The sequence below is a fragment of the Drosophila mojavensis genome, unplaced genomic scaffold (assembly GCF_018153725.1).
Source record: "Drosophila mojavensis isolate 15081-1352.22 unplaced genomic scaffold, ASM1815372v1 contig_108, whole genome shotgun sequence".
NCBI classification, from domain to species: domain Eukaryota; kingdom Metazoa; phylum Arthropoda; class Insecta; order Diptera; family Drosophilidae; genus Drosophila; species Drosophila mojavensis.
In genome coordinates this window covers 2,346,416-2,370,224 of record NW_025318636.1, presented here as the reverse complement: position 1 = coordinate 2,370,224, position 23,809 = coordinate 2,346,416, and the positions used below count along the sequence as shown (strand labels likewise).

The window sequence follows — 23,809 nt, the reverse complement described above, 5'->3', positions numbered from 1 at the left end:
GATATGCCTGAATTTATGTTATTAATGTATTACTTTTTAGTATTAAGTGGTGAATAAAGGTAATGACTATTTAAATATAAAGATTTATGTAGATGAATACATTAAAAATGATACGAAAATGAAAAATACAAATGAAATAAGCAATTAAAATAAAATATTACAGCGTGTATATTATGTAATTAATTGCTTAGGGCAATCATAATTGAATGTTTTGTTTAGTACTCAAGCGGAAAAATTAATATATTTGGTTTGTGATATACTTGTATGAATTTGATGATTTTTTTATGTCAAGCTACTTAGAAAAGACTTTAAATGTTAAAAATACTGAATCATGTATTAGAAGAAATATAATTATTATATAATAGAATTATTACTGTACGTTTAAATAAAATTAAGTAATTATTTCCGCGCTTAATAATTCACACCATAAAAATAAAACCTTAATTTATTTAAAAACAATTTTTTTTTAGTGTGAATATATATTATGGTTTAATGGTTTTATAAACTCATTTAAAGTTATATAGGCGTGATGGCTTGATTACTTGAATTTTATTTGGCGTCGTATGTTAACTTTGTATTATTTTCACTGGAAACAAGCGTTTCTGTTGTTTTAACCGTGTCATATAGTTCTGTTTTGTATTTCTGAAAATAGAAAAAATAAACATACCTTAATTTTATTTATTATATTACAAATTAAATAACTGATCATACTTTACAAAAATATAGTCAGCAAATAAAGTTTTTGGAGTATACATTTGTAAAATATCTACAATTATTGAAAATATCCTTTAAATTATATGAAACAAGTAAGAAAACTTTAATCGAGAGTGCTCGACTAGATACTACCCTGAACCAAACTAATAAACAAGAAAGCTCCAGTCGAGACTGCTCGACTATGAAATTCCTGAACCCTTCTAAGAATTGATATTTTAATAATTATTCGCATCTTTTTCTGCTTACACAAGAAACACACACAGAAACACTTAGGTATGCTGTGCATAATGACGCATAGACTGCAGTGTGGGATATTGCGATAGCAACACGAAATTAACGACTACGCTTCCTCAGAGCGGTAGTCGAAAAACGAGAACGAGATGAGTGCAGAGCAAACGCAATTGATTTTTTTGCAATTGATCAATTGCACTAAGATACACCCCGTTGGTTCATTAATAGTTTATTAACAGTTTTCGTCTTTAACGAAGTATTTTTTTTTTTGCCATTTTTGAAAAGTCGTTATCACAGTCAAATGGTTCAACCCCCGCCGCGCCTCAAACACACAATCTATAAATCCATGCCTTTCCAATAAGAGATGCAAATGGTACTTACGTATTCTGCATAAAATTGATCCATTTTTATACTCATTCGCGAAAGTGAAATGAGTATATTGGTTTTGTGCAGTGTCCAGCTGTCTGAATCGTAGTTTATTTCGGCGCTATTGAAGCTAGAGACTTGAAATTTGGAACACATACTCGGGTATATCTCCAATTTATAGTGTTAAAATTTTCCCATTAGGAGCGTGGCAAATCGAAGAAGTAAGGAAGCTCTAGTCGAGACTGTCCGACTACAAGATCCCCTGAACCCTTCGAGCAATAGCTGTTTCAATCACAGCGCACGTAGCGAAAGTATCAATCGCATACGAAGCTGGTTGACAGGAGCTGGGCTCGAGCTTGCGGCGTACAAGACGGAAGTCGTCCTAGTAAGCAGTCGCAAAAAAGTGGAGACTGCCAATATAAGGATAGGCAGCGTCAGCATCGCGTCAAAGAGGGCGATTAAGTATCTTGGCGTCATGTTAGACACAAGATTAACTTTCCGCGAGCACTTAGAGTATGTGCATAAAAAGGCAGCTGATTCTTGTAGAGCTCTCTCAAGAATTATGCTTAAAACGCGGGGACCTAAACAGCAACGACGTCTTCTTCTAATGAGCGTCATTAGGTCTGTCAAGAGCGATGGCAACGCCGAGCTACAGCGGGGTATTTGCGCGATCTGCAGACTGAGCGCAGAGTCAGCTGCGCTTTCAGGACCATCTCCGATGATGCGGCGCTTGTCATAGCCGGCATGGTTCCACTGGAGTACCTGGTCGCCGAAGCCGTGGAGCGGAATTCGCACGCGCCTGTACGACACAACGGAATCATGGCGAACAGCATTGCACGATGGCAAAGAAAGTGGAATAGCTCAGCTAAAGGGCGGTGGACGCACAAGCTCATCCCGGAGCTCGAACCATGGGTTAACCGCAAACACGGCGAAGTTAACTTCTACCTTTCGGGCCATGGATGCTTTCGGAGTTATTTGAAGCGCTATGGTCACGAGGAAACTGATGAGTGCCCCTGGTGCGGGTGAGGGCATGTGGAAGACGCCAACCACATTCTTTTCGTATGTGGATGGTTCCTGGAGGAGAGGTGTCGTCTAGAAGAGGCACTGGGCCGCTCCTTCAAAGCGGACAACATAGTCAACGCCATGCTGGAATCGGAGGAAGCCTGGGAATTACCAAGCACCTTCGCGGCCACAGTGATGATGGAGCTCCGCAGAGTCGAGCGAATAAGCAGACGAGCTGCAAAGCAATGCTTTACGGCCCTCCCGCAAGCATCGCGCGCTATCCTAGCCACCACACAACCTGCTACTTGTAATATAATAAGATTGTCAATAAACGAATATAAAACAAGTAAGAAAGCTCTAGTCGCTCTAGTCTAGCTCTAGTCTAGTCTACCCTGAACCCTCCAATCTGATATTCTAATCACTGTGCACTTCTTTTCGGCACACATACATACACACGCACGTATTAGAGCGCGCTCTGCTAATTGTGCAATAAGCAGCGACTACGCTTGGGCTGCACTGTAGTGTGGGCTACATTATAAGAACTTATTTGTTGAATAATTTAATTTCTAGACGTAAAATCTTAATGAAACATTTAGAACATAATCATAATGTATGTACATTCCAAAGCACAAGCCTCTAGTATTTGAAATACGATTTTAACAAAGGTGAGGGGGTGGAAATAGAAGTGAGGGGTAAATTTGAACAAAAATCGAAATTGTATAAAATATATATAAGTCTACATTTAAAATTTGGAAGCTCTAGCTCTAAAAGTGTAGGAGATATAATTAAATAACTAGCTTTCGATAAGGCTTTTAATCGATAGTAAAATATCGAGAGTAGTTATCGATATTTAGAGAAAAACTTGACATGTGCGTGATATACACGGACCTAGGAAAAAAAATTTCTCTAGCTCTTATATCTTCTGAGATCGACGCGTTCATACATACGGTCGGACGGACAGACGGGCAGGGCCAAATCGACTCAGCTCGTCGCCCTGATCAAGAATATATATAGTTTGTGCGGTCTGCCACGCCTCCTTCTGCCTGTTACATATTTTAACAAAACCATTATACCCTGATTTCCCATTTTCAATGGGTTCAGGGTATAAAAATAAAACAAGTAAGAACGTTGCAGTCGGGCGATACCGATTGCAGAAGACTCATTCACAGCCCATACGCTGTCAACCAGAGTATATAGTGGAATTTTCAAGTCTAGTGCGCAACATCGATAGCTATTGCTATGATCATTGCATCATTGCATTCAAATTACATACATATATAATTTATACAATTTTGACTTTTAATAATATATATTTATATCCATATATTGGATACTGGCTTCAAGCTAGCAGCAGATCAGCACGATTTTCCTATACATGTGCACACACTCATCGTCTGTTCTATGCGTACAGACAGAAGCGCGCCTTTTCTCACATTCTTAGAATTTCGATTGATTTCTGGACTTTCTAGCCGTTACTGTAGTTTTGTCTGATGACGCTCTCTCAATAAGCTATTCTATTTTAGCAACTAGTTGGTCAAACAAAGCAGTGGTGCGGGTGCTAAAGGCGACGATAAAGTAATGTTAGAGAAGGAGGTTCGAACCTCTTCGGTGTTATTTTATTTTTTTTTTTTTTTCATACATATTTCGTTTTTTATCAAATAGATATTTTATTGGAAAGGTGCGAGCTTGAGCTCTTTTTCTTAGTCAAATAATTTTATAAGTTTAAAATTGTATTGTTGATGGGATGTGAATGAGTATTCCGCAGTCGGTAACGCCCGACTGCAACGTTCTTACTTGTTATTAAATTGTAGTACTTGATTGATCCCAGTGGGCAAATCGGAATGCTATTTTCGATCCCTTGCACCTGCACATATACAGGTGAAATTAACCTTTTTGATAAGAAGCATATGTATGTACATACATACATATACTTTCCAAATGTACCCATTTTAACGGGTGCATCTGTTAGATGTCATAAAAATCATGCAATTAAAAATACCTGTTGTAGTGTTGGCGTCGCCGATAAGTAAAAAGACCGGGTGGTAATTTCCTCGTCTTTATTTGTAGGATGGTAGCTGTTCAGCTCGTATAATGGTGTTAAATATATGTGTGTATGCCAGGATAGGCAAGTGACAAGTAGTCGCGAGACGAAGTACTCAGCGGGCCCTAAGTACCGCGGACCAGTAGGAGAACTGGGTTATGTTATTAACAGAATGCTGTTAATAACATAACATTGTGTGGTGCGGGAGGAGCAATTCTTGTTAGTGAGATCTGGCATTAACATACTCCCCCCCTTGCAAGGATTGCAAATTAGGACGTCGCGTTGGAAGCTGGAGACCCTTTGGTGTGCGGATCAAGACCGTCAGCGGAGCAGTGACCGCCTTTTTGAGAGTCGAGGCGGAGTGACGTGCTGATCCCTGGAGATGCAGGAGCGTGTGGTGATCCTGGCCACACGTTTTGCAACGTCCCTTGTTGCGGCAGGATTGCCGGAGTGCTCGTGACAGCACAAGGAGGATGAGGATCGGGTCGGAATAATGGGCCTGAACGAAGAATATTATTCAGGCTGTCAATCAGTGCTGGACGGAGAGCATTGAAACCGACCCTCACTTTCGGAGTGGTGCTGTTGGGAGCTCGGAATGGAAGAGCTTCGTCAGATGATACGGTTGGCAGAGACTCAAGTTTCGCCTCTTCCGAAACAGAAACTTGAGTTGTGAAGGAGGAGACCGTTCCTGGTATCGCCTGTGAAAGTGGGCCTGTCAGTACCCAACCGAAAATAGTCTCCAGACCTATAAGAGGCCCACAAATATTAGGGTGATAACCTCCCTGAATGATAGTCGGAAGGATATCCGCGCCTATCAGGATATCAATTTCCGCACTCTTGTAGAACTCGGGGTCAGCTAGCTGAACTTTCGGAAGTTTGTTTAACAAGAGTTGCGGAACTGGGGACGAAGGGATGTTACCAGCCAGATTTGGAACGACGAGAGCAGAAGCTTTGATTTGCAGTCTCGGCTTCAACGGAGAACCAATATCAAAGTTGCATAGCTTGTGTGCCTCAGCTGTCATTGCTTGATTCAGGCCGGATACCTGAGTATGCACGGATTTGAAGGGCAACTTGATATTATGGAACAGTCGCTCAGAAATGAAAGTCGCTTCGGACCCTGAGTCGACTAAAGCATGGGCGGGATAGGTTGCACCGAAATGGCATATATTAATCACCGCCGTGCCGAGGAGGACACCTCGCGTGTTGGCAGCCAGATACGTTTGGACGTTGGACATAACTGGAGTACGAGTCGGAGCTATAGCTGTTGCGGAGGCAGCAGCGGTCCGAAGAGTATTGTCCCTATGGAGTAGGGTGTTATGTCGACCATTGCACGTGAAACAGTTGTGAGTACTGGTACACTCTCGTAACTGGTGACCTTTAGCGAAACAGTTTAGACAAAGCTTCTTCGATTTTATGTAAGTTTCTCGTTCATGAATGGATAGTTGGAGAAACTGATGGCAGAATCGGATTGGATGATTCTCTCTTGAACACAGATCGCACCTTGTGCCGATTGTGTCCACTTGCGTTCTGAACGAGTTCAGTCGTTCGGGAAGGGCAGGCTTCGCAGATCTCGGAATTGAGTTCGGAACTTTTGGAACAGAACGGTCACCTTCCATACCTTCAAGAGCACGAGCGCGCTCGCTAAGGAAGTGACTGACGTCCTGCCAGGCTGGGATTTCTGTTTTTCGTGTCAATGAATGCTCCCAGAGAAAAACGGGGTTTTTCCGGCAAATTTGAAGTGCACAGGAACACAAGAATGCAATCCCAACTTTCAGTGGATATCTGAGCATGCTCGATTGCCGTGACACATCTGTGCATAGTGCTATGCAACTCTCTGAGAGCCGAGCCTGACTCCTTGGTGATCTTGGAAAGGTTGAGAAGAGTTTTAAGCTGGCTGTTGACTAACAGCCGCTTATTCTCAAACCGATCACACAAAGAGACCCAAGCCGATGCAAAGCCGTCGTTTGTGAGAGGATACTCTGCGACTAGTGCGTTTGCATCGCCTGCTGTTTTCGAATTAAGGTGGAATAGCTTTGCCACCGGAGTTAAACACGGATTGTTTATGTAGATCGCAGTAAAAAGATCGCGGAATGTTGGCCAGCGCAAGTAATCGCCGTGGAACACTTCCATGTCAACAGGTGGAAGGCGACAGCCTTCAGACGTGGCGAAAGGAGCGGGCGGTGTACTCGATGCGGAAAGTGCGTCGATCTGTACACCCAGATGGGTCGTACACCGCTCGTAGACAGTGTAGCAGTTGTCGAATTTGGCCTCCGTGGCTTCAACTTCGCCACTGCCCTTGGCTCAATGCTCTGGCACAGACCTTATATTGCTGCTCAGCATCATCCCACAATGCCTTGACCCGATCTCGACGGATCTCGAAGGCCCGGAGCTGAGCCGCCTGGGTGGCATTAGAGTCTCCGGGACCGTCAATGCGCGACTCAAACTTGATGAGCCTATCCGCAGCCGAGATGAAGTCAGACAACGACATTTTAGACGGACTTGCGGGCTTTATGCTGGATCGGGTGACGACCGGACTACGCTTGAAAGTCATGCTTGTCTGCGGTTTCCCGGACGGAATGGGTGATGCAGAGGCACTGCGCTTGATCAGACGCGAAGCTGGTACACTAAGTTGCGCTCTACCCGAACGATCAGACATGGATGCTAACTAGAAGTTAGCTGCTGCAAATTTCTGATATGGAGACAGAAATTCACTCAAAGAGCAAAGTTGACAAGAGCAAGAAAGTTGTCAACTGAACGTGGAAAAGAATTATTGCCTTGTTAAGCAAGTAAAGCGAAAACCAAGAAGAAGAAGAGGCAAAAAAGTTTAATTTATTTAATTAGGATAAATTAAATAACCAAATTCTTAATTTGAAATTCGACTTTGTAATTAATTATTGTAATTAGGATAAATTTAATAATTAAAAGGGTGGCTTTATATTTTGCTTTACAATGGCTCTTTGAAATACGATAAATACTGATCGTGACACAACTATCGTCAGAAATTGTGGCGGCCGGTGATAGTTATGGAAAATGTTATCGATACTAGTGACGATCTCAGCTGCTTGGACACAAAACAAAACAACCAATTTAAGTTTATTGTTTAGTAAATGTGTCGTGTATATGTATGTGGAAGTTGCTATTGTGAATTTGTATGTTAATTGTGTTGCTGGGCTGTTTGTACGCGAGTGAAATATAAAGTTACAAGATGCTCATATGTGCATACATGGATGTATGTATGTATGTATGAGCGTATGTGCGTACAAACAGAAGAAAGCGGACACACAATTAGCAAATACATAGATAACTAAAACAAGTAAAAATAATTATGCTTGGAGGATTAGATATTAAATTACAAAATAAAACTATTAAAAATAAAAACGGATATTGTTTTTGATTTAATAGATCGAGTGAGGAGCATGTATATATGTACATATATGTCACTCTGCAGCCGGCGACTAGTTATAAATATGAGTATGTGCGGATGTGTGAAAAGGCAGAATATGTAAATAAATTTATTAAACGATCAACAAAGGATATTGCTCTTTTCGTGTTAATAAATATTAATCGGATTTAAACACAGCGTAATACATATCTATATATATAAGAATATATACATATAAGCATGTAGTCGAAATATTGCTAGATTAGTACATATATATGTATATACAAGGGAAGGCGGATGAGAGGTGCCAGCAGTGTTGCCGAATCAGCTATTTTGTAGCTAGATCTGGCTACTTTTTAAGGCCGATTGCTACAAAAATTTTCAAACAGCTATTAGCTACAAATCTGGCTATTTTCAAATATTAAATTTAGCTAAAATGCAAGCGAACTTATAACAAAATTCGCTTCGATACTTTTTAAATGTAAATGATTTAAATGTACTGAGCTTTGTGTAGCATTAATACTACAACTGAAGAATAGGTAAGCTTTCTAATATGCTATGCAAAATTCATTTCTTATCAGTTTTTATACCCTGACCCATTGACGCCATCATTTTGTAAAAAACGCATTTCAAGTACTAGAGACTTGTGCTTTGGAATGTACACACATTTTAGCCATATGATCACGTTTTGAAAGTTTCATTAAGATTGTATGTCCACAAAACATATGGATTACGCCGATATGGCAAATGTTGCTATGAGTATAGCGTTCCACCCAACTACCTTAAAAAGGCAAATTATAAAAGCGACAATGGTGAAAATGACGAGCTGGTGGTCATAGATGAGATATTATCAGAATTAAATTAATAAAGTTGACTTTTTATGAAAAAACAGCACTGTTTTCTTTTTTGCTACTTTTTCAGCTATTTTAGAAGAAAGTTGGCTACTTCTAGCTACTTTCAGCCTTCGGTTTTGCTACTTTTGCTGAAAAAGTTTCGGCAACACTGGGTGCCAGTGTATTTATGCATATATATATGTATGTACTACTCTAGACAAGAATGGGGTACTGGTGTGAAGGTGGATGAAGATCCGGCTCGAAGGACCAAATGTTGTAGTGTTGGCGTCGCCGATAAGTAAAAAGACCGGGTGGTAATTTCCTCGTCTTTATTTGTAGGATGGTAGCTGTTCAGCTCGTATAATGGTGTTAAATACACTTCGCTTCATCAGGTTAGCGCCCCCCCTTACACTCATTTTCTTTTACGTTTTTCTCCTTGCCTATTGCACACAACTTCTTGGTTTTTTTTTTATTTCATTATCATCATATGAGATGTCTCTCATACCAAAAAAAAAAAAAAACGCGAGTGAAAACCCGTTATGTTTTATTTTCTATCCTTCTCTATTTTCGCAAAAAATGTGTGCACTTATTTTGCGTCATCAGATTAGCGCCCCCAAATGCAATTGTAATTATCTTGCTTATTTTGGCAATTACACTCACCAAATTTTTTGTGAAGCTCAAAGTATTCAATATATTTATAGTATGGGTAAAGAAACAGTTTTATATTTGGTTGAAAATCAAAGATTGAGGCATACTTTGAATCTAGACTATGCAACCATAAAATTGCTGAAAAATCAGGAAAAAAAACAGAAAACTAAATGGCAATTTTCTTACAAATAGGGAAAACTATGGAAAAAACTATATAAGCGGCAATAATCAAGTGATTTCAGAAGGAAATAGAAGAGCATTAGTTCGAGAAGCTTCGAATTCCCACGAATCGACCACCAAGATTAGGGTTAAAATCAGTGTTAGGACGAGCTTATCAACGGTCTAAAGAGCAATTAAGAAAGTTAATTACTTAAAGAAACAGAATGTAAAAAAAAAAGACACCAGTCGATATGCTGAGAAAAGAAATACGCATTAATTTTGGCCGGGCGAATATGACGTGGTCTACACGATGGCAGCATGTTGTCTTTTCTGATGAGAAAAATTGAATTTGGAAGGAACTGATGGCTATAATTATTATATCCATGACCTACTCATAGAAGAACATTATTTGGAACGGTTTCCAAGCCGCTGCGGCGGGGGGGTGGTGTGGCATTTGTGTAGGTATCAATATCTTACTACAGCACTTGCAAGGCTCAATTTTTGACATCGCGCATGAACGCATAGGACCATAATATCGTGTTTAAAACTGCTGTTCCGCATTTCTATAACCTGTCTGAAAACCGGCATTAGATTTTCCAGCATGATAATGCCCCAATTCAGACCGCCCGATCCCTGAAGTCCTGGATTCAGGGCCAAAAAATTGATCTCATGGAGTGGCCACCATACTCACTCGACCTTAATATCATTGGAAACGACTGGGGATGGTTGGTCAGGAAAGTATATGAGTCCGGAAAGCATTATAGTACAAAGACAGAGTTAATCGAAGGTACTGAACACGCTTAATCAACCATATCCTTGAATAATATTGAACAACTTTATAATTCCATTCCTAATCGAATTTTTTAAGTAATTTCAAACAAAAAACGGCACTACGCACTACTAATATTACTTAAAAATGACAATAGCTTAAAATACAGGTGTTATTTTTGGTAATTAACTTAAATAAATTGAATTTAGCGCAGGGGGCGCTAATCTGATGACCAAATTTTTGTTACATGTTTTTTGTACATTTTACAAAAAAAATTTTTAAAAAATAATCCTTATTGTTACAGTAGCCATTCTTTTTGTATTTTAAAGAGAAATAAATGGAGTATAATGTAAAAAAATTTCAAAGATGGAGCTCTGCTGGTTTAGATTTTATTTAGCTTTGAGGTTGAGTGTAAAGGGGGGCGCTAACCTGATGACGCGCAGTGTATATGTGTGTATGCCAGGATAGGCAAGTGACAAGTAGTCGCGAGACGAAGTACTCAGCGGGCCCTAAGTACCGCGGACCAGTAGGAGAACTGGGTTATGTTATTAACAGAATGCTGTTAATAACATAACATTGTGTGGTGCGGGAGGAGCAATTCTTGTTAATGAGATCTGGCATTAACAATACCTATAAAAGTAATGGGAAGTGCACTTGCGACTTTAGTTAGTCAGCTACTTATATGAAAGCGCGCCTCTTCAATTAAAACCCAAAATCGTTCACACCATTCACCAGGAACACGCCAATGTTCATGTCCCATGCATACAGTGGCCCCAACGCCAAATCGGACAAGACTATTTATTTATTTCAATAAGTAAGTATTTATTTCAGTAAGTTAACTTTTTACCGTTTTCACATTTTTTCTCAAATCTATTATGTATTAGCCCCCTAAAACAAAAAAAAATTTTTTAAATTTCAAATGGCAACATTTTTTTTATTTTAAAAAACGAACCACAAGTCCGATTTTGAGCTTCAACGCCAAATCGGACAAAAGAAAACTTTAATGAAAAATAAGAGAAAAACTTAATATTTAATATTTTGTTGCAAAACCTTTGTTTGCGACAACAGCCTGCAAGCGATTGGGAACTGATTTGACCAACTTTTTGCAGATCTCTGGCTCTATGGAGTTCCAAGCTGCAAGTAATCCCATTTTCAATTGGTCCAGATTGTTATACCGGTTTTGGTAAACTTTCCTCGCCAAAATTTCCCACAGATTTTCTATTACGTTTATATCCGGGCTCTGGGCAGGCGTTTGGATCAATTTGGGACAATTATGGATTAGCCAGAGCCTAGCTAGCATTGAAGTGTGCTTGGGGTCGTTGTCTTGATAGAAAGCAAAGTCTTCAAGTAGCCCCAATTTCTCCGCACTCTGCTTAACATTTTTTTTCAAAATATCAAGGTAGCCAAATTTATCGAGTATGCCATCAATAAAGTGCAAATGGCCAACTCCCGCACTCGACATACAACCCCAAACCATGACTGAACCTCCTCCATGCTTAACAGTGCCTATTGTGTTCTTGGGCTCAAACTCAGTATTTGGTTTACGCCACACATACACCTTACCATCGGACCCATGCAAATTAAATTTACTTTCATCAGTAAACAACACCTTTAAATAAGATAATTAGCAAAAAAAGAAAGGTATTTAATATGATATACAACCAACTAACATGATTCCAAAAGTCATCCGTTTTTAGCAAGTACTCTTTCGCGAATTTTACCCTAAACGCTTTGTTCTTAGGGCTAATATAAGGCTTTTTTTGGGCAACTCGGCCATGCAAATCATACCGATGCAAAGTATTGCGCACTGTGTTGTCACACACATCCTTTCCAAAGTTTGCTTTTAATGACATCCTTAGTTCCTTTGCGGTTTTAAAGGGATCAACCTTAATTTCCCTTATAATCGACTGTTACTGTACGCCTATGAGCTTGAGAACATAACGAAATGCAATAAGCAAAACAAAAACGAAAATCTCCGCCAAATAACGGATCTTTTTCTTGCAGTTTTCTTTTGTCCGATTTGGCGTTGAAGCTCAATATCGGACTTGTTGTTCGTTTTTTAAAATAAAAAAAATGTTGCCATTTGAAATTAAAAATTTTTTTTTTTGTTTTGGGGGGCTAATACATAATAGATTTGAGAAAAAATGTGAAAACGGTAAAAAGTTAACTTACTGCTAAAGAAAATACTTGTTGAAATAAATAAATAGTCTTGTCCGATTTGGCGTTGGAACCACTGTACATACAAACACATACACACACGCAAATGTAAAGGCACACAGGCACACAAATGCTTCTACAAGTGATATCCCATAATTGTGAGCATCGCATCCCATGCGCACACACAATCAAATGTATATACATACATACATACATATGTATGTGAGCACTTCATAAGATCGACAAATGCAAATGCTGGGATTTAAAATAGCTATAGGCAAAGAGAGCTTCGCACACAGGCATACAAATGCTCATAGTACATGTAGCATACTGTAAGTGTGTGTGCATGCTCGTCGCGAAAAAATTTTCATTATGCGCACCAACGCTTTCATACCCTTCCCACAAATAATAACGAAAATGCATGGCAAACGGTTTGAAATGTTCGGTATACTCTTCACACAGAAGGGAAGGCATGGGTTCTCGCTGCCAAGAAATTTCAATTTTTGTGAGATACTGCTTGTGCTCACATGCATACATACATATACATATTTGAGAGAGAGAGAGAGCAAGGGAATAATTCAGCGTAGAGGGATCTTTTGTTCAACAGCCGACCATCTCGGTCGAGCGCATGAAGAGAAATGATTTTGTGTTCCCATATTTTCGTAGCCCGACCCTAAAAGTGAGGAGCCGAGAAAATACGAAGTGGTCTGGGAACTAATGCTAGAAAAAAAGTGTGCAAAACGCTTTACACTACGTGTCCGGTCTATGTGTTCTGTGGTTAGTGATTATAAATAATTAATAATTAAATATTTGATGTGATAACAAAATAGCAGTTATCGATTTTTGTAATAAATCCCGATATGCGCGTGATATACACGGACCTAGGAAAAAATATTTACGTCTCCATCTCTTATATTTTCTGAGATCAAAGCGTTCATACATACTGATGGGCGAACAGACAGACGGATAGGGCTAAATCGACTAAGCTCGACGCCCTGTTCAAGAATATATATACTTTTAACAAAACCATTATGCCCTGATTTCCCAATTGAAACGGGATGATTGGGTTCGGGGTATAAAAGATAGAATTATTGTTTTGTTCTTTGCTTACTTACTGAGTCTCATTGTAGGAACGTCCATAGAATCACTGTCGACAAACTGTTTGTTAACGAATGATTTGATTATTTTCTGTTGATTTGGCAACCGTAAGGTGTAAATTAACGAAATTTTAATTTTGAAAAAAAAAAAAAATACTAACCACAATTGTTTGTAATATCATAAACATTGACTTAAAGTTAAAGTAATAAATACAAGTATTTTTGTAATATTCCTTTTTTATTGTAACTGTTAGAGAAGTTTGTAATTATTAAATTCGAAAAAAATAAATGTATAACTTTTTCTTAGATTAAATATTTTACATATTTTATTATGATAAAAAAGCTGTTATCATTTTTAAAATTTGTCTTATTTGAAATATAAATATTTGTTCAATTGTTGCTTGAAATTCTTGCTTGGTATTATGAATATTGCTTTGAATTGCATAGTATTACTATTTAAAAATTGCGGAGATTATTTTATTATCACATGATTTTCATTTACAGGCAAGAGATTTTACAAATGTTTTCTAGCTATAGAATTGTGCGGAATAAACAATAAGCCCTTTAAAATAGTGTCTGGATCAAAACAGATAATTGCCAAATATTTCGAAATATATTATATTACTATTCGTAAATTACTTATCAAAATGCTGTCCTTCGGGTTTTATGACTTAAAATGTATAAATACTCAGAATAATCAAAAATGTATTATATTCGAACATGCTTGCCAACGATTAATACCTAATATTACTAATCACGGTTATTTTTTAAATTTGACAGCCCTATTGCAAAAGATATTACATTGTTACAGAAATAATGGATTTTAAGACATTAAACAATTCTTTTAACTATTTGAAATTTTTGAATAGTATCATTTCAATTTAGTTTAATTTAAGAATTTAGCTAGAAATCTGATAATAAGTAAAAACTATACAGGAATCCTGCCAAATAAAATGAAGCTAAGCCCTTTTAATTAAAAAAAAAAAAAAAATATATATATATATATATATATATATATATATATATATATATATATATATATATATGTTAAAAAGACATACCCTCGAAAAGTATCAAAATAAATAAACGATATGCCTGAATTTATGTTATTAATGTATTACTTTTTAGTATTAAGTGGTGAATAAAGGTAATGACTATTTAAATATAAAGATTTATGTAGATGAATACATTAAAAATGATACGAAAATGAAAAATACAAATGAAATAAGCAATTAAAATAAAATATTACAGCGTGTATATGATGTAATTAATTGCTTAGGGCAATCATAATTGAATGAATGTTTTGTTTAGTACTCAAGCGGAAAAATTAATATATTTGGTTTGTGATATACTTGTATGAATTTGATGATTTTTTTATGTCAAGCTACTTAGAAAAGACTTTAAATGTTAAAAATACTGAATCATGTATTAGAAGAAATATAATTATTATATAATAGAATTATTACTGTACGTTTAAATAAAATTAAGTAATTATTTCCGCGCTTAATAATTCACACCATAAAAATAAAACCTTAATTTATTTAAAAACAATTTTTTTTTTAGTGTGAATATATATTATGGTTTAATGGTTTTATAAACTCATTTAAAGTTATATAGGCGTGATGGCTTGATTACTTGAATTTTATTTGGCGTCGTATGTTAACTTTGCATTATTTTCACTGGAAACAAGATTCAGAGGAACATATAGTTCCTCTCCTGCATGAGTTTCAGGAAATGATTGGGAGTTGGCTCTCTTCAAAATAACATTTTTAAGCGTTTCTGTTGTTTTAACCGTGTCATATAGTTCTGTTTTGTATTTCTGAAAATAGAAAAAATAAACATACCTTAATTTTATTTATTATATTACAAATTAAATAACTGATCATACTTTACAAAAATATAGTCAGCAAATAAAGTTTTTGGAGTATACATTTGTAAAATATCTACAATTATTGAAAATATCCTTTAAATTATATGAAACAAGTAAGAAAACTTTAATCGAGAGTGCTCGACTAGATACTACCCTGAACCAAACTAATAAACAAGAAAGCTCCAGTCGAGACTGCTCGACTATGAAATTCCTGAACCCTTCTAAGAATTGATATTTTAATAATTATTCGCATCTTTTTCTGCTTACACAAGAAACACACACAGACACACTTAGGTATGCTGTGCATAATGACGCATAGACTGCAGTGTGGGATATTGCGATAGCAACACGAAATTAACGACTAAGCTTCCTCAGAGCGGTAGTCGAAAAACGAGAACGAGATGAGTGCAGAGCAAACGCAATTGATTTTTTTGCAATTGATTAATTGCACTAAGATACACCCCGTTGGTTCATTAATAGTTTATTAACAGTTTTCGTCTTTAACGAAGTATTTTTTTTTTGCCATTTTTGAAAAGTCGTTCTGAAAAAATTACATCGTTACCGAAAAAATTATATTTGTTATTATTCCTTATCACAGTCAAATGCTTCAACCCCCGCCGCGCCACAAACACACAAGCTATAAATCCATGCCTTTCCAATAAGAGATGCAAATGGTACTTACGTATTCTGCATAAAATTGATCCATTTTTATACTCATTCGCGAAAGTGAAATGAGTATATTGGTTTTGTGCAGTGTCCAGCTGTCTGAATCGTAGTTTATTTTGGCGCTATTGAAGCTAGAGACTTGAAATTTGGGACACATACTCGGGTATATCTCCAATTTATAGTGTTAAAATTTTCCCATTAGGAGCGTGGCAAATCGAAGAAGTAAGGAAGCTCTAGTCGAGACTGCCCGACTACGAGATCCCCTGAACCCTTCGAGCAATAGCTGTTTCAATCACAGCGCACGTAGCGAAAGTATCAATCGCATACGAAGCTGGTTGACAGGAGCTGGGCTCGAGCTTGCGGCGCACAAGATGGAAGTCGTCCTAGTAAGCAGTCGCAAAAAAGTGGAGACTGCCAATATAAGGATAGGCAGCGTCAGCATCACGTCAAAGAGGGCGATTAAGTATCTTGGCGTCATTTTAGACACAAGATTAACTTTCCGCGAGCACTTAGAGTATGTGCATAAAAAGGCAGCTGATTCTTGTAGAGCTCTCTCAAGAATTATGCTTAAAACGCGGGGACCTAAACAGCAACGACGTCTTCTTCTAATGAGCGTCATTAGGTCTGTCATCCTCTATGCTGCGCCAATATGGTCAAGAGCGATGGCAACGCCGAGCTACAGCGGGGGTATTTGCGCGATCTGCAGACTGAGCGCAGAGTCAGCTGCGCTTTCAGGACCATCTCCGATGATGCGGCGCTTGTCATAGCCGGCATGGTTCCACTGGAGTACCTGGTCGCCGAAGCCGTGGAGCGGAATTCGCACGCGCCTGTACGACACAACGGAATCATGGCGAACAGCATTGCACGATGGCAAAGAAAGTGGAATAGCTCAGCTAAAGGGCGGTGGACGCACAAGCTCATCCCGGAGCTCGAACCATGGGTTAACCGCAAACACGGCGAGGTTAACTTCTACCTTTCGGGCCATGGATGCTTTCGGAGTTATTTGAAGCGCTATGGTCACGAGGAAACTGATGAGTGCCCCTGGTGCGGGTGAGGGCATGTGGAAGACGCCAACCACATTCTTTTCGTATGTGGATGGTTCCTGGAGGAGAGGTGTCGTCTAGAAGAGGCACTGGGCCGCTCCATCAAAGCGGACAACATAGTCAACGCCATGCTGGAATCGGAGGAAGCCTGGGAATTACCAAGCACCTTCGCGGCCACAGTGATGATGGAGCTCCGCAGAGTCGAGCGAATAAGCAGACGAGCTGTAAAGCAATGCTTTACGGCCGTCCCGCAAGCATCGCGCGCTATCCTAGCCACCACACAACTTGCTACTTGTAATATAATAAGATTGTCAATAAACGAATATAAAACAAGTAAGAAAGCTCTAGTCGCTCTAGTCTAGCTCTAATCTAGTCTACCCTGAACCCTCCAATCTGATATTCTAATCACTGTGCACTTCTTTTCGGCACACATACATACACACGCACGTATTAGAGCGCGCTCTGCTAATTGTGCAATAAGCAGCGACTACGCTTGGGCTGCACTGTAGTGTGGGCAACATTATAAGAACTTATTTGTTGAATAATTTAATTTCTAGACGTAAAATCTTAATGAAACATTTAGAACATAATCATAATGTATGTACATTCCAAAGCACAAGTCTCTAGTATTTGAAATACGATTTTAACAAAGGTGAGGGGGTGGAAATAGAAGTGGGGGGTAAATTTGAACAAAAATCGAAATTGTATAAAATATAATAAGTCTACATTTAAAATTTTGAAGCTCTAGCTCTAAAAGTGTAGAAGATATAATTAAATAACTAGCTTTCGATAAGGTTTTTAATCGATAATAAAATATCGAGAGTAGTTATCGATATTTAGAGAAAAGACATGTGCGTGATATACACGGACCTAGGAAAAAAAATTTCAAGTCTCTAGCTCTTATATCTTCTGAGATCGACGCGTTCATACATACGGTCGGACGAACAGACGGGCAGGGCCAAATCGACTCAGCTCGTCGCCCTGATCAAGAATATATATACTTTGTGGGGTCTGCCACGCCTCCTTCTGCCTGTTACATATTTTAACAAAACCATTATACCCTGATTTCCCATTTTCAATGGGTTCAGGGTATAAATATAAAACAAGTAAGAACGTTGCAGTCGGGCGATACCGATTGCAGAAGACTCATTCACAGCCCATATGCTGTCAACCAGAGTATATGTCTGATGACGCTCTCTCAATAAGCTATTCTATTTTAGCAACTAGTTGGTCAAGCAAAGCAGTGGTGCGGGTGCTAAAGGCGACGATAAAGTAATGTTAGAGAAGGAGGTTCGAACCTCTTCGGTGTTATTTTTTTTTTTTTTCATACATATTTCGTTTTTTATAAAATAGATATTTTATTGGAAAGGTGCGAGCTTGAGCTCTTTTTCTTAGTCAAATAATTTTATAAGTTTAAAATTGTTTCTTCTTAAAGAGCCCTCAAACACATATACGCAAATACATACATATGTATATATGTAAGTCTGCACGCTTAGCATCAAGCATTCCAGCCTTATACACGCGCTCATTTGTATGTGTGTATGTATGTACACATCTAACATATTCTAAGAATCCCGTTGCGATTGATTTGTCCTTGCATTGTTTTTGAATTTCCAGCCACCACACAGGCTTTTCTTTGCTATGTGGCGTCATAACAATAATTTGATTTCGTTTTAACTAATGTTGGTCGAAACGACGCGGTGGTGCTGTGGGCTGAAGCGCCGGCGATCTTTTTTTTACTATTTTGACAAACATGCTGTTTGGGTTGGGTGCGAGTTCAAATCCCGCGGAAACACTTTTTTGTAAATTGCAATTTTTATACCCTGAACCCATTGAAAATGGGAAATCAGGGTATAATGGTTTTGTGAAAAGTATGTAACAGGCAGAAGGAATCATCGCAGACCCCATAAAGTATATATATTCTTGATCAGGACGAGCTGAGTCGATATAGCCCTGTCCGTCTGTCCGTCCGTCCGTCCATCCGTATGAGCAAAAGGATCTCAGAAGATATAAGAGCTAGAGAGCTGAAATTTGGCATGCATACTCGTGTATACCATAGGCAGTACGAGTTTGCTTTATTTTTTCGATAACTCATCCGATAACTTTTTTATCGAGAATAATCGAGAAATCGACTTGGTTTTTTCAGCCTAGTTTGAACACTTTTAAACCTGGAGACTTCAAATTTGCGTTGTATATAGAGTTAATGGACACAAAGATTTTGTAATTTACAGATTTTGGATACCACGCCCCCTTCGCCCCCAATTTGTAAAAGACGCATTTCAAATACTAGAGACTTGTGCTTTGGAATGTACACACATTTTAACCATATGATTACGGTCTGAAAGTTTCATTAAGATTGTATGTCTACAAAAGAAATTATTCAACAAATAAATTGTCATATATTGCCCACATTGCAGCGCAGCTCAAGCGCAGCCGCTGCTTACTGCGCAGTTAGCAGAGCGCGTGCTTATAAGTGCATGTGTATGTATGTGTACATAGAAGAAGTGCAGTGAAGTGATTAGAAATTCTAATTTAGAATATCAGCTTGGAGGGTTCAGGGTATCTCCTAGTCGAGCAGTCTCGACTGGAGCCTTCTTACTTGTTTTTGTTATTTTAGCTTTTTTATATTTTATTAATTTTATAAAAATGTTTCCTTCCGTGCTATCAATGCCCATTAAGCCTATTTATGTGAACAAATACATAAATAGATGGCTGACGCATATAAATGCCGCAATATGGACACTGTAAATGCCGATTGCCACGCCCCTAGTGGCCGTAGACTCCTCATTTTTGGCCAGTTCTTTGAACGAGCAACCGGTAACCTATATGCAAAATTTAAATTCTTAAGCTCAAAAAATGTGAAAATTACAGGGTATTTTTCGATATGCCATGCCCCTAAAGAGGCGTAAAAATTATTGTTGGGGCATCGATAGAAGCTTCTAGCTCTTAAACTGTAGGAGATATCAACTTTTGCGGTTTGCCACGCCCCCTATGGGCGGACATATATCTACCATAGCTCGTTGGACTTGGGTGGTCAACCCGCGTATATATACAAAATTTCAGGTCTCTAGCATCAATAGTGTCTAAAATAAAGCCGAATTCGGAAAATAACTATATCTTCAGGTCAGTTTTGCCACGCCCCTAGTAGGCGTAGATATAATTATAATAATTTTTTTCACCCATCTTTATAGAAAAAAAGCATCAGCTTACGTGCAAAATTTTAGCATTCTAGGTTTATAACTTTAGGAGATACAGTTTTCTCCGATTTGCCACGCCCCCAATGGGCGGAGATATATCCGCCATAGCTCATGATCTTGGGTGGTCAACGCAGACCTACATACCAAATTTCAGCTTTCTAGCTCTTCAACAAACATGATTTCTGGTATATCGGAAAATGCATTTTCCGATTTGCCACGCCCCTAGTGGGCGGATCGGGAAAATTTTAACACTTTATAAATCGGAGATATACACGAGTATGTGTTCCGAATTTCAAGTCTTACACACTATGTTCTAGCTTACGCTTTCGTTGCTACAACCGTAAACTACCGTTATTTTTCATTCCTTCTTTTACACATCGCTTCGTTTTGGTTGTTGCACGTGTTTGCAATAACTTCTAATCGAAAATTTAAGAGAGCAAGAGAAAAATGGCTAGAGGTGCAGAAATTTCTTTGGAAATACGGAAATTAATCATTAAACTGTATTTAGAGAATAAATCTTATCGTGAAATTGGCTCTCTTGTAGACAGATCATGGTCTAGTGTGAGAAATATTATTATGCATTACACACAAACGGGAAAAATAGCTCCAGTACGCAGATCAGGCCGGCCTAAAATATTAACAGAACGCCAGGAACGGATTGTGGTGTCCACAGTTGCCCAAAATCCACATACTTCGGCTGTGAAATTATGCGAGAGCCTACAAGAATCTTTTGACAGTAATTTCACCCCACAAACTGTTCGAAATACCCTGCATAATGCCGGGTATCATGGTCGTGTTCCTAGGCGCAAGCCTTTTATTTCGAGGGTGAACAAGAAAAGGAGGCTAGAGTTCGCCAAACAACACATAAATCAGCCGGATTCATTTTGGAACACAATTATTTTTAGTGACGAATCTAAATTTAATCTCTTTGGGTCTGATGGAGCGCAAAAAATTTGGCGGAAACCTATGAAGGAGCTTCAAGAAAATAACTTGCTCAAAACTGTTAAGCACGGTGGAGGCAATGTGATGGTTTGGGGGTGTTTTGCTGCTTCAGGAGTTGGAAACTTGGTATTTATTGATGACACTATGGACAAACATGTTTATAGAATTTAAGTCCAAGTGTTCAAAAACTAGGTCTCAGTGGCACTGATTGGCAGTTTCAACAAGATAATGACCCAAAACATTCGTCATATCTTGTGCAGGAGTGGCTCATATACCACTGCAAGCAGTTTAAAACACCACCCCAATCACCGGATTTGAATCCCATTGAGCACGTACGGCACCTGTTGGAAAGGAAGATTCGATCACACCGAATAACTTCGAAGAATTCTCTAAAAGAGGCCCTGCGCGCTGAGTGGGCGAAAATCACCACCTTTGAAACGTCAAGGCTAATAAGTAGCATGAAGAGACGTTTGCAGGCAGTTATTAAGTCAAACGGAGGACCTACCAAGTATTAGGGTGATTTGTGACGATGGAAAAGATTGTTTACGTCAATTGTGCCAATACTTTTTTTACGAAAATTCGTGCCTATATTTATATTTTAGTTCTCTGCAAGTGAACCAAACAAGAAATTTAATTTTTTTTTGTTAAATATTATTAGAAAACATGGATTTAATAAATGCCGTTTTTAATTTATTTATAGCTGTGTTCAAAAAAAAATTACAGCTCTTAGAAGTTCGATTTTTCAAGTGTGCCAATACTTTTTTGGCCCACTGTATGTATTTGCCAAAACACAATTCTCTAGTATTTGAAATACGCCTTTTACAAATGTGAGGGTGGGTGGGTGAATTAGGGGTGGGGGTAAATACTGACAAAAACCGAAATTGTATAAAATGCATATTAGTATACATTTTGTAGACTCTAGCTTTAAAGATGTAGGAGATATAAATTTATTACTGGTTGTCGATAATGTTTTTAATCGATAACATTTTGTAGACTCTAGCTTTAATGATGTAGGAGATATAAATTTATTACTGGTTGTCAATAATGTTTTTAATCGATAACAAAATAACGGGGCAATTTATCGATATTTAAAGCAAAACCCGATATGCGCGTGCTATACACGGACCTAGGAAAAAAATTTCAAGGCTCTAGCTCTTATATCTTCAGAGATCGACGCGTTCAAGCATACGGACAGACGGACAGAGCTAAATCGATTCAGCTCGTCGCCCTGATCAAGAATATAAATACTTTATGGGGTCTGCCACGCCTCTTTCTTTCGTTACATACATTTAACAAAACCATTATATCCTGATTTCCCATTGAAAATAGGTTCAGGGTATAAAAATGCATTTTTCGCAGAAATCATATTTGTTGAAGAGCTAGAACGCTGAAATTTACAATGTAGATAAGCGTCGACCACCCAAGATGAAATTGCTTAAACTAGGCAGCAAAAAATGTGATTTTCCGATTATTCTCGATAACAAGGTCATCGGATGAGTTATCGAAGAAATAAGATAAACTTGTACTGCGTATGGTATACACGAGTATGCATGCCAGCATTTCAGCTCTCTAGCTCTTATATCTTGTGACACCGGTTTGCTCGGACGGACGGACGGACGGACAGATGATTAGGAATGCAATTATAAAGTTGTGGAGAAAGCGACCGCTAGTGCGATCTCAGGTAGCAATACGCCCAAGCGGTCGAGGGAAGTTGCCACCGATCAGAGGAAAACACTCTCAAAAAAGCCAAGGCCCAATAAAAGCGGAGCGAAGCAAAAAGAACCAATGGCTCTACGGGCTACAGCTAAAAATTCAAATCAGGCAGGTCAACAGACAAACCCGAACAGATGGACAGTCGTTAAAGGACGCAAGCATATGCCAAAACGACCCAGAAGTGACGCAATCGCGATTTCACGCGTGGGTGGTTGAAGCTATGAGGACATGCTTCGTGTAGTCAAGAGCGACCCAAATTTAAAGCTTCTGAGCAGCGACGTTCAAGGCATTAGGAAGACAGCTAAGGGGGACCTTTTATTGCAACTGAACAGAAAGCCGGAGCATAGCGCTGAGGCCCTTCTCGAAGCTGTAGGCAAGGCCTTGGGTGACCGAGCGGTAGTTAAAACACTTACCGAATCGGCTCAAATTGAGATTCGTGACCTAGATGAGTTAGCGAGCAAAGAGGAGATCTTGGAGTCAATTACGGCGGAGTTGAAAGATAGCTCACTCCCCATTGAGGCTATCAAGTCGCTCCGACCGGCTTTTGGTGGACAGCAAAGAGCTACAGTTGCTCTTCCAATTGGAAAAGTCAAAATCTGCTCGAGCTGTCCAAAATCAGAATTGGATGGGTTGTATGCCGTATCCGCGCCGTAGATCAGCCTAAACACTGTTTCAAGTGCCTCGATTATGGACATATTGCAGCCAACTGCGACTGTGACCTAAAGGGTGCCTGTTTCAGGTGTGGAGAGATGGGTCACAGTCCAAAAGCATGCACCAAGCCATCTAAATGTAGCCTCTGCGTCCGGAAAGGTGAAAAGCAGACGCACCACTCAGCAGGCAGCTTTAAGTGTTCATCCTACCGTGAAGCTGCGCGTAAAATGAAATGTTAAGGTTCCTGCAGCTTAACTTAAATCACTGTGTTGCATTGACGTAGCCTTCCTCAGTGAGCCTCATCACTATAGCACCATAGGACATGGTC

The 23,809-nt window shown here is 38.7% G+C and overlaps 1 protein-coding gene across 4 annotated transcripts in view; it reads right to left on the bottom strand.

Moving 5' to 3' along the window:
* Nucleotides 1-351: 351 nt before the first annotated feature.
* LOC6578233 overlaps nucleotides 352-23,809 on the bottom strand; it is a 93,456-nt gene continuing 69,998 nt past the window's right edge. For 3 of the 4 annotated variants that reach the window (XM_044008145.1, XM_032729275.2, XM_032729278.2), the window contains exon 8: nucleotides 14,500-15,218. In XM_044008145.1, the coding sequence (XP_043864080.1) occupies nucleotides 15,042-15,218 (177 nt within the window). In that variant the 3' untranslated portion in view covers nucleotides 14,500-15,041. Of the gene's footprint in view, nucleotides 566-14,499; nucleotides 15,219-23,809 lie in introns of those variants that run through there. The other variant, XM_044008125.1, reaches the window with a different exon arrangement.